The sequence below is a fragment of the Leuciscus leuciscus genome (genome assembly GCF_965113295.1).
Source record: "Leuciscus leuciscus genome assembly, chromosome: 4".
Lineage (NCBI taxonomy): Eukaryota > Metazoa > Chordata > Actinopteri > Cypriniformes > Leuciscidae > Leuciscus > Leuciscus leuciscus.
The window spans coordinates 4,962,242-4,974,527 of record NC_138728.1 but is presented as its reverse complement, the minus strand read 5'-3'; the positions used below and the strand labels follow the sequence as shown (position 1 = coordinate 4,974,527).

Below are 12,286 nucleotides of genomic sequence, written 5' to 3'. Positions count from 1 at the left end.
CAAGGAAACGAGATTAAGATCTAGATGGTCGCTAATGAGAAACGGGGCGTGCAAGATAAGATGTGTTATTTAGCAAGCTACCTGTCGGGACAGAGGAACTAGCCAGTCGTGGCTTTTGAAGCAGCTGTAATTTATGACATCCACCATACATCAAGTGCCCAAGATAGCATTATGAGCATTGAAATGAAAAGGGTATTTGCAGCATTAGTTCCCTGCGAGGGACCTGATTACATGATTAATGAAATGCCCCTTTGCATGCGCATTCTGAAACAGCAATTAGGCACGGGGCCGGAGAAAGGCACCAGCTCTCTCCAGTCATCCTCACCATTTTTTTTTCTTCAATGCTATCTCACTCTTGATTTATAATGGAGAATATCTGAGCATTAGACCTGAAACGGTTACAATAGCAAAAGCGGGCGTGATGGAATGAAATAATTTTAAATGGGCACAGGCATAATTGAAAGGTAGCGGTGGCCATTGTGTTCTCAAATGTCCTCTGCTTTGATTGGCGTGTTTGAGGAGGATTATGAATACGTTGTTATTTTGCGTTTTGCACATAAACAATAGCTCGCGCTATGAATAGAGAATGAATAGAGAAAATGCTTAGTAGTGTTAAAACTAGCTCAGTGTGGGTGGGTGTGTGTTTGCGTGCGTGTGTGTGTGTGTGTGTGTGTGTGTGTGTGTGTGTGCGCGCATTTTAAGCTCACACTAATGCACTGGAGGTTGTACTGTAAATGATCATTGAAGGGTCTGCAAGCTAACCTATAATTACAGGAAAGAGAGTGGCAGCATTGGCATTTCACAAGCATGTCTTCTAAAAGAGTGCTTTGTGGGTTTGTCACCAATGATAATTTAGATAGAGGCTCATTACCGAACATCACAACACTTTTAAAAACCTTTTCGCCTCCGTGCGTTTGCCGGGAATAAAGGTCTATTTTAATGGTGGGCTTCTTTTGTGTCCTGCAGACAAAATCCAATCAAGGAAAACCGCCATTGACTGCTCTTGCAGTCTGAAGTGGGTTTTTTTTTTTTTCTGCGTAATATTCTAATGAAAGGATGAGTAGATACATTTAATATGTCGACGGAATAATGCACTCTCCGTAGGAGGCGCTTTTTAAATGTTACTCGAGTTAAATTGCATTTATTATATTTATTTCTTGATAAATGTAGAAGACAAAACCTCTGCGCGAGGCCTTTTGTACGCCAACATCCCTCATAAGCTGTTGTGTTCTGAGCGCTGCCTCTCATTCGCATGACAGTCGCTCTATTGTGATGTTAAACACCGGCTTTCAACAAGCGAGAGACACACTTGTTAGACAGCGGCGGTTTGTTAAAAGCTAATGGGCTGGACGTCCTGTAATCCAGAAATCATATTCATCAACAACGGTGGTAGTTGATCAACAGCAACCGCTTATTATTAGTTGAGCCCGTGTGTGTATGTGGGGTTGGTTTTTCATCAGTTTCTCCTGTTTGCCTACAGGCACCTTAACAATGAGCACGCTCTGGACGACAGGAGTACCGCCCAGTGCCGAGTACAGATGCAGGTGGTACAACAGCTAGAGATTCAGGTACAGTAGACCAATGAATATAAACACATACACGCTGAAAAGAACAGTTCAGCCAAAAAATTACAGTTCTGACATTCTTTACTCACCCTTATGTTATTCAAACCCCTATGACTTTCTTTCTTCTGTGGAACACAAAAGAAAATGTTGTGTATCCATACAAGTCAATTTGGTTTAGCATTGATTTGGACCCCATTGACTTTCATTGTTTCTCAGCAGAAGAAAGCAAGTCATAAAGGTTTGGAACAACACAGGTGAGTAAATGACAGAATTGTAATTTTCACTTTAAAGACAACATGGTATGACATGGAATTTACAATTCATGTGTGATTTGTAGGCTAATTTCTTCACAAACGTTTGACCAAACCTGACAAAGCTTAGCTTTACCTAGTTCGCATACTAGCTTATGTAACACTTTATTTTAAGGTGATATAGTTACATGTTACTACATGTACTTACTATAGTAATAACAGTAAATTATGCATAATTAATCCTAACCGTAACTCTAGTAAGTACATGTAGTTCATTATTATTACTCAGTACTTATTTGAGTAAGTACAATGTAACTACGTCACTTTAAAATAAAGTGTAACCCTAGCTTATATACTTGAAACTTAGCGTTGTGTATTTCAAATATTATTAGCTTTTATAACAATATAAATTGCCTGTAGTGTTTGTCATTTGGATAACAGCGTCTTGTAAACACTGAGCTGTTTATCTGTTTATCTGACCAATGACAGATAGTGGGAGTGTTCGGAAAGCCTGTTTTTTGCATTTGCTATGTATTAAAAGCAGGAAATCTTTAAAGCGACTTAATTTTGTCATCAGGACTTGAATGAATTGTGAAAAGTGGGTGTTTAGTACCAACATGTTGGGCTTAATAAAAGCAAATCATGTAAATGTTTTATTTCATGTTGTCTTTAACACACACTTGTTAAACTTTAACCGCTTTTTTGCAGCATGACACCAAACATTTCCAGAGCATTTCATTAATTAGCTTGTTGCCATAAAAAACTTGCAGCGCATAAACTGTAAAAATGCACAAGGGACACCTTGAGCAAATCCATCCCAACAAAGGTGAAAACCATCACAGGCCTTTATAATTGAATCATGGTTTGTGCTTATTTTCTATCCCGTCCAATTAATATGCGCGCATCTGGGCTGGACTGTGTTAATTAAATACACTTTGCACCTGAAGGAACCTCTAAAGAGAGGCACTATTTTCAGTAGCTGGAGCATGACCTTATTAAGGTGTCACGCTGGCGAGATAATGAGAGCAGTGATTGAGGGATGCTATTACTCAGCGCTGTGGCCATCTCTCCCACCAGTTAACGCTCTGTCCTTTGCCTCACACCTTCCGGTGCACCATGGGATATGCCATAAGGGTTGCGCTGGGGTTAAAATCCATCTTTCTTCTGTTAATTTCAAATAAATAACCAGTTTCTCTTGCTGTGTATTTGCGGCCCGTGCTTAGTTTTTTGTATGTAGATCTTGCCGTTCCCTGACGTTTACTCGCGCAAAAAGCCGCCATGCCTTTGTAGTGTGTATTGCTCTCTGATCGTGGCCCCTCTAAGCCTCCGTGATGCCCATCTGAATGCAAGCCAAGCGTTCCCCACAACCTTTAAAGGTTTTTACGCTCTGCGAAACCCTCCCTATTTATTTGTTGGGCTCTTGAAACAGAACGATGAATAATTCTTGTTTATATGTAAAATAACAGACGGACATCACGATTTCTCCCTTGACTTGTTCTCTTGTTCGCTGATACCACAAAGCCGGCGTGCTTACACTGTGACCAATTACAGCAGCGCTGCTGTTTTCTGTCCTTCTGGGCTTTTTTCCGGGCTTTTTTCCTTTTTTGTCCTCTGTCAGTGGTAATGAGGCCCGGTTCAGAGCTCGGATCCCGGCTCGCTGGTGGAGTTCAAGGCGGTGCGCTGTGCGGGCCGGTCCCTGTCACTCTCCGTGAGTTAGATTGATGATAACAGATCGCCAGGGCACTAACTGGACCTCTGAGGACCCGGGAGGAGGCAGGGAGGCGGGACCGACTGGTACTCTGTTTGCGGGACCCCTTCACCTTTCGGCAGCTGCTAGATCCAGTCCAGCCCTAACAGTGTCCACAGGACTTTGAGTCGACGACCAGGACCCTCTAATTTATGGCCTGAGTATCTTGTTACTGTCAGAGCTTTGCTGACCTAAATTCTGCTATTGACAAAAAGATGAAGTGCTATTTGTTTTCGGTGACCTCCGAGCACCACCTTCAGCTCTCCATCACCGCACCACGAGGAATGGTTCTCTTATCTTTAATCTGCCTCTCTCTCTCTCTCTCTCTCTCTCTCTCTCTCGCTCTCAGTGGTTCTCAGTGGTTCTCAACTGGTTTTGCTTCAGGTGTCCAACACAGTACAAACATTTTTTATCATCTTAAAGTAACAAAAATGTCCTTAAAATCAAACATAAAAGGAAAACACTTTGCAACAAAGTTGAATACATAAAATAGTGTTGTTGTTTTTTTACATAAATGTATACTTTTACGCATTTATTAATCTTGGGTATTTCTGCACATATTAATATGTTTTAAACATTAACCGTCAAAAAAAAAAAAAAAAAAAAAGCTCTAAAGAAATATAGTCAGTTTAAGTACATAAAAAGGACGAGTATTACCAATATTACCGATTTCCAAGTGAATTTGCTCTAAAACAGTTGATGCTTTGAACAAGATATGTGATGTTTTCTCTCCTCTAAGCTGTTCTATCTGAACTATACTCAAGTTTATGGTTAATTGCATTTTTATTTGCATTTAACATTGTTGTTTTGCAGCTGTCCATGACCCCATCAGAAAAGACTTTTTTGGGTTGCGACCCAGCGTTCGAGAACCGCTGCTTTATGTCTGTTTCTTTGAGGCAAGCCTGTTCGGCCGTATGCAGGATTTATTACAAGCAGACAAGCTCGATAACAAGATGTATTACTGTGGTAGTCTGGGGAAAATCACCCATTTCTAAAACTGGTCTGTGTTCTTTTTTCTCTCTCTCTCTCTCTCTTCCTCCCTCTTTCCACTAACAGCTTTCTAAAGAACGTGAGCGTCTTCAGGCGATGATGGCACACTTGCACATGAGGCCTTCAGAGCCCAAACCATCACCAAAACCGGTGAGTGCATATTGGTACGCGTACAGTAAACAGGACTCGGATGGTAAATGAGCTCTCTAAACACGGCTGGAGGATGAGAGGAGAATGAGATTTGTAATGCCTGCTTTCTTGGGACCCTATCAGGAAGTAGAGAGCATTAAATCATACACCCGATCTCAACCAAAAACACAGAGCCATTACACTCTGATGGCTTTAGCACGGCAAACAACCTATTGGCAGGTAAAAGCTATTTAGCACCGCGACCGCAGGCACACTTAAAGTAGGGGGAAGACGTTTTGTTTCAGAAAACAAACAGTTTGAAATGATAGATAGAAACTGTGATAAGATGATCTGTAAAGAAATAACCCGTAATCTGTAAACATTCAGAGATATTGCGGTGTGTTTGAAGAAAAAAATTGAGCAATATTTGAAAACGCCCCATCTGTCTGGATCCCTGTAAAGAAAAAAACATCAGATTTTCACCCAAATATGTTCTTAACCATTAATCAAAATACAAAAGACAGAGTGTTGTGCTGGAAATGAAAGTGTTTACAAAAGAGAGTAGGCTGTGATAAATATTATTTATCAGAATTATTTATTAGATATTCAATATTTTGCGAGGGAAAACATTGTTAATGTGTTCCCGCCGCTTAGCAATAGCTAATTTCACCAGTATAATTTTTCTCATCACCTCCCACCGTATAAAGCAGATAATCACAAGACAGAATAATTATCCTGTAAATCCATCAGGAATCGACTGCTCACCTCTGTCGATTTATTATTCAAGGTTTTTTTTTCTCCATTCTCAGAACTCCAGCAGCACGGTGAAATCGACTCTAATAAAAAACGTTCAGCCTATAATCCACAACCGCATACGAATGAATAATATTAATGAAGTATTACATTACATAAACCGCACATGAAAGGACTGCTAATTGCATTTGATGATGAGCAATTAATGGCAAGTTCTTAAATAATCAGCGAGGGTCTGCGATTTTTTCCGGCACGCTCCTTTTTGTCTTTTAGTGCAAGTGTTGGGCTCACGCGAGCGTTTCAGCGTTATCGGTTTCGCAGGTACAAAGGAGAACACGTGTATCCTCCCCGCAAAAAAGGGATGTTAGAGATAATATGGTGGTACTTTCACACCCTCGTACGCACAGGGCCATCAGAGAACCATCCCACACATTTGATAAATATTAATAGTGCGAATTTATTAGCACGACAAAATGAGCACCGACAAACGCTCAACAGCTATCAGTAGCCCAACACAGGGTGCGGGTACACTGTTATACGACCCCATTTAAACTCTGAATGGCACTTCATTAAATGTTACCTTTTGGCCATGCCATGGATGGCTGAAAATCAAAGTTACCAAGGCTGCTAGTCCTGAATAATGAGGGGCTCTTTTTTTCCCAACCCCTTCGCTTCCTCTCAGCCAACCTTGAATATATATTCAGATGAGCAGCAGTAGTAAAGGGCTGATCCCTATATTCTCATTCACTCCTGCTCAGTTAAGCTTTAATAAATTCCATTTTGCAAACACCGGATTGTATGCCTGCAAACATGTTACGCTTGTTGCCCTAACCAGGTGAGGAGAAGGAAGGAAAATCTTGTCTTAACATTTTAAATATACATGCAGAACACTCTCTATCTGTTTCCCTGCTCGCTCGCTCACTCACTACTGATAGGATTTATTATGAAGTGCTTTTTAGCAGTGTTTGACAGTGTATCAAAACCTTTTTAGATGAGTACTGTGTAATTACGGGCTGATGCGGTGGTTTGGCTGCAATGAGAAAGACATTCAGAAGGACCATCCTTTAAATCTGGTGCCGTGACCCGGACCCTGACGAATTATACAATGTATTTTACACATCAAACTGTTTTTGCAAGCAGGGTACAAATGTACAAATGGCAATCAATTTTGCACAAAACCTTTATTTGTCACTCATATTAGAAAGCTACATTTATTAGTATAATGCACACAATTATTGCTAACTGTAGTCTTGCTTTTTTTGTAACGGTGAGAAAAAAAAAAGCTTTTGTTTTCAACATCTGTGGTGTATTTTAAAATTGAACCGTATATTCAATGTGGAAAATCACAGTATTTATTTATTATTTATTCACTCATTAAGTAATTTTAATTTTTTTAAAGAATGTGCACCAATAAATTGTTCACAGTAAGACCAGGAGCACGTTTTAGAAGTAAATGGGGTCCTTTTTAATTTCATATTGACTTTAAGACACAAGTATTTACTCAGCATGTGATGTTGTGATGTCAAAAACATAACCGTTTACCCTTTTGCTAAGACATCCCTCTGGTAGACATCACGTCTCTGTCATTAATTTCCTTTCAAGGTCTTAGTTCCAGTGGTTAGCCAGAATACAACATTCCCCTAGAGGAGTCATTGATTTTCTCACAGTGGTATAGCGCGTGCCACTCTCTGTGTTGGCATTATCTCATTATCATTATAAGTGGAGCTGTAATTGTCTATAGAGCAGCCACACGGTCGCCTGAGAATAGCCAGCTTGACATTTCATTGTATTTATCAACACGTGCCACAAGCGATTGTTGATGTTCAACCGGCGGTCGTTTTCAATTCCAACAGCACCGGAATTCCGCCTGCCAATTCGCAATTAAGGCAATTTGGTTTGAATATGTAATGATGTCATTACCATTCAAAGGAATTACCAGTGAGTCTAAAGGTCAGGATGGAATTTTCCACTCGGGTGAAGTTGGGACACAAAAAAGTGGAGGAGTAAATATCCATATAAGTGCGTATCGATTAAAAACCTGCCACTGTGTTTGGTTGGTACGACAGGAGGAAAGCGAGACGGATCACTAGCGAGGTTCCAGGCTATGGCAGAGAGCCAGGTGATCTCCTCACTGTGTGTGTGCTTTGCATCCAGGGAGCTCTTATGGGATAGAGATGGGCCGGGATAACTCACAGCCTGATCATTAGATAATCTTTAACAGCGTGCTCTAATTAGAATTCTTATGATACAATTTCATCCTGTAATTAGTGCAGATTGGCTGCTTCCTCCTATGCTTATTAGGGGAAACACAGCTGTAGGAATGAGCCAGCACTCGTTTAAAACGTGCGCTCTCTCTCTCTCTCTCTCTCTCTCTCTCTTCTACAGCTGAATCTCGTTTCCAGCGTCACAATGTCAAAGAACCTCCCATCTGTCTCACCCCCCAACTTACCTCAGACGCCCACCACGCCCACCGCTCCAGTCACGCCCCTTTCCCAGATGCCCCAGGTGCCCAACGTTCTCAGTCCAGCCAACGTGCCCAGCATGGGCGCCATGCGCAGACGCCACACCGACAAATACTCCATGCCCTTGTCCTCAGGTTTGTAGAAGCTTTTTTTTTTTGCGTGCTTGTTTGTTCCGGTGAGCTTTTTATGCAAATCAGGCTCAAATCAAATCATCAATATTCAATGAATTTTAATTACAGGCAAATATAAAATAATGCAATATTCAAGAAGGCAATGCATGTAAAAACATCTTCTTGTTTGATGTTTATATTTACTGGTCTTGTGCAAGTGTTCGGAGCAGCGGGAAGGCATGAATTATTCAAACACATACAAAATATCGACGTGGGCTCTAATTTCATGAGCGTGTTAATGTTTAAGATTTCTCCAGAGAGAGATTAATTAAAAATGTATTTAGTTGGACATGTAAAATGCTGATTTGAGGTGTCCCCCCCCCCCCCCCCCACCCCCCAACTCCTTCCGCCTCTGCCGTTTTAATTTGATAAAATCCTGAATGAATTCCTGGCGGAGGCACGTTTAGCAATTATCCCAGGTGGCGACACTGTGGTTTATTTTTTTATTTATCTGCTGCTTCTTACGGTTTCTTTATTTCTTTTTCTCCGCAGAGATCGCCCCAAACTACGAGTTTTACAAGAACGCCGACGTCAGGCCACCGTTTACTTATGCAACCCTCATCAGGCAGGTGAGTGGGAAATAAATTAGCTTTAGCCTGATTAGATTGTAATTAATTGCTGCTTGAATTAAGTCTGGGTGAGAGCGCCTTGACGCACTCCAGTCTCTAACGCACCGCTTAATGGCATCTCATCGCAGGCTATCATGGAGTCAGGTGACATGCAGCTAACGCTCAACGAAATCTACAGCTGGTTCACACGCACCTTCGCCTACTTCAGACGCAACGCCGCCACCTGGAAGGTAACGTGTTACGGTGGCCTGTGAGGGACGATTAGCAGCGATTTCGCCTCTTTTTAACCTGCCTCCTGAAAAGGGCGAATTCGCTCTTTATCTCGCTCTCGCTCGCCCGCTCACTCTGTGACAAGTGAAAGAATAATTCAGCCTCTGATATCATTTTCTAATTTGGTGCAATTAATAGCCTAGTCTTGACGGGGAGGTGTGTGCTCTGACGCGCTAATTACTAACCAGCCACTCAATCATCAGCACCTTTTGTTAGACGTGGCGTATTACTGCTTTCTCAGTGTCTCCTTTTCATTTTTTCTCCTTCCCCACCCTGCATATTATTGGTTAATTACGTTGAAGGATGGCTGTTTGCCTTGTAGACACACAGCACTACATCCCTTTTCTTGTTGTTGTTGATGTCAGCCAAGGCTTCGTACACACTATAACTCATGCGGCCAGACAAAAAGCCAAGGAGAACAAGACAAATGGAGAGAGAGGTTAAGGCCTGGCTCTAAAGCGCTAATGCCTCTGTCATCCAGGAAACACACTTTATTTCCCAGGACAAAAGGCCTCATTTGTATCTCTGTCCCAACAAATACATTGTCAGACGGGGATAAAAAGAAAAGGAGGATACAATAAAACCCATCCTCTATTTTTAGACAGGGTAGCAGTGCGTGTCGATAAGATACAGTACACGTCTGTTTTTTCCTCTCTTTTAACCTCTCAAAGGTTTCTCCGGCTCTCATCAGCATGCGAAGCATTTCCCAGCACTAGATTTAGCAAAGTGAATTAATTTGGATTTGGATTGCTAATGATGCTGGTGTATGATTACAGCTCCACAAGGGTGTGCAATAGCTCCCCGTACAGATGCATGCTGGGCCACGACTCATTTACTGCCAGAGCGCCTGTTCGGAGACGCTTGAATGAGCGTTTTTAGGCATTTTATGGACTTGTAGCCACAAATGCATCCCTGTTTCCAGCTCTCTTCGCCTCTGTCCTTATCAACCGAAATATTTTAATCTAGTCCCGACTGGAACAAAGAGGCAAAGCAGGGGCTTTCAGCATATTCGGGTCCCTCCTTCTACAATAGCGGAGCAGGAATTTCCATTTGGATCCTCCCTGCTCTTTTGTGAGGGCCCAGGCAGGGCCGGCTGGTGACGGGCTTGTCATTTGATTAACAGAGAGAATTTTTAAAAAGGAATGAAAGGTGATTTAATATCTGTGCTTGGTCTCATCAGCTCAGCTTGGGGATCGAGCTCTCAGCCCCGCCAGCTTATTAGTTATAACTATATAGCATGCATAATAAAACTGCTCATTTGCTCATTAATATTAAAATTATCATATTCAGAGCCATGGGCATTAAGATCAATCAAATCCTGGGATTTTCAGGTCAGATGCGAGATCTGCTTATGAGGGTTTTTTTTTTTTTATATTCCTCTCTCTCCCTTTTCTTAGAGCAAAAAACACCCACCCCTCAAATAAAACATGAAAAAATGTAATATGAGCAAAGGTTATTATTTGGCTTCTTTGCTGCATGTTTTAATTAGATTCTATTATGGCGACATACGAGACTTGCCGTATTTCTTTATTTTATTATTATTTTTACAATGCTTCATGATTATGAAAGAGTGTTTATGGGTCATTTTGAAAAACTGAATAAATGTATTTATGTGTTCTTAATTATTATAATATAATTTACTTTACTGCTTTTAAAAAAAAAACTAACTGCTGAAAAATGCCCCATAATTTAGTTTTATCTGCCATATTTATCCCATATCCCATATTTAGTTTAATCTGCCATAACATGTTACAACAAAAATAGTATTCTGCTGTAGATGATATTGGGCCATAAAATGATTTCATTTTAGAATAGTGAAAATGTGATATTATTGGTTAATATTTTCTCCACCTATGTGGCCTTGGTTATGACAACAGAAAGCTTTAAAAAAATATATAAATATATAAATAAATACATAAATGTTTTATTCTTTAGAATAATGTGCACTGATCAATTATGCACACTGATACCTCTATTGGACTAAATATGCCCAGCTTTAATTCCATATTTGTATGTTTAACAGAACGCAGTGCGACACAACCTCAGCCTGCACAAGTGTTTTGTCCGGGTGGAGAACGTGAAGGGTGCCGTGTGGACCGTGGATGAAATGGAATATCAGAAACGCAGATCTCAGAAGATAACAGGGTACACACACACACACACACACACACACACAAATACAGTATAAATGTCTTTCAGATGTTGTTACAGTCAGATTAATAGTAATTGTTCAACATTTGTGTTCAGGAGCCCGACGCTGGTCAAGAACCTGCCATCCAGTCTGGGTTATGGGGCGGCTCTCAACGCCAGCTTACAGGTAACGTGTGTGTGAGTGTGTGTGAGGTTGGCACAGGCAGTGAGAGTCTAGAAGGACACCGTGTGGTAGAGGCAGGTACCTTCTCCCCCAGCATGGCCTCAGATTGATAGCAGCCTGTGCAAATGCGAGGGCATAATCATTAATATTTATCCAAACTGTCATAAATGATTTGGCTTCGCAGTGTCGGCCAGCGAGCTGCTCGTGGCAAAAACTTTAAAATTTAATTACTGTATCTAACTTTAATGTGCAGGAGGCAAAAATGTCAGGAGTCTTTTTTTTTTTTTTTTTACTGTTTTGAGGTAAAGTTTTGGACGGTTTCATTATCATGTGGATGCTTGTGCTTTCTTTATTCGCTGTTCATTTGAGGCCTGTCTTGTAGGGTGAAGAGATTGTTTTTGCAACTTCAAAACTCTCCCGTATTTATTTATTTTTTTTCTGGCAGTTCTCTTCTGTTTTTATCATACGGAGAGACTGATTCTTCAGCAATAATTCGGAAGTAACTCAATAAAAAAAGAGGAGATAATCTTGAACGAGCTGGAAGCCGTGCGCTGTGACATGCCGCCTGCTGAAAAGGCTTGAAAATGCTTGAGTGTAACTATTCCCTCTCTCTCTCTTTCTCTCATAGGCTGCGTTGGCGGAGACCTCTTTGCCGTTACTGGGTAATCCAGGCTTGATGAATAGCGCGTCAGGTATGATGGGGGCGAGTCCTCATGGACTGATGAGTGGCAGCCCGACCGGCCTATTGCAGGGCACCACGCATGAAGATCTCAACGGCACACTAGATCACCTGGACACTAACGGACACAGCAGTCCCGGATACTCCCCACAGACCCAACTGTAAGTTCACTTCATTTAGACACATCTCAAGTTATTTAGAAAATATTCAGTGGGATGTAATGGGCAGGGCTTGATTTTATCCAACAAAATTTGCTTGGATCATGAAAAGTATACTATGATTTTTTTTTTGGCTAATATTGCTTGTTTTTTTAATCAGCAATTACACCAGCTGAAAAGAAAAACAATGTAAAAATGATGTATAAAAATTAATTGTGCAAAAAAAAAA

The 12,286-nt window shown here is 41.1% G+C and overlaps 1 protein-coding gene across 8 annotated transcripts in view; it reads left to right on the top strand.

Annotated features, from left to right (window-relative positions):
* foxp2 (forkhead box P2) overlaps positions 1-12,286 on the top strand; it is a 147,283-nt gene that overhangs the window by 126,676 nt on the left and 8,321 nt on the right. For all 8 annotated transcript variants that reach the window (XM_082168394.1, XM_082168398.1, XM_082168393.1 and 5 more), the window contains 8 exons: positions 1,481-1,568; positions 4,620-4,703; positions 7,821-8,031; positions 8,560-8,636; positions 8,765-8,866; positions 10,930-11,051; positions 11,154-11,223; positions 11,849-12,060. In XM_082168394.1, coding sequence (XP_082024520.1) covers positions 1,481-1,568; positions 4,620-4,703; positions 7,821-8,031; positions 8,560-8,636; positions 8,765-8,866; positions 10,930-11,051; positions 11,154-11,223; positions 11,849-12,060 — 966 coding nt within the window. The remainder of the gene's footprint in view (positions 1-1,480; positions 1,569-4,619; positions 4,704-7,820; positions 8,032-8,559; positions 8,637-8,764; positions 8,867-10,929; positions 11,052-11,153; positions 11,224-11,848; positions 12,061-12,286) is intronic.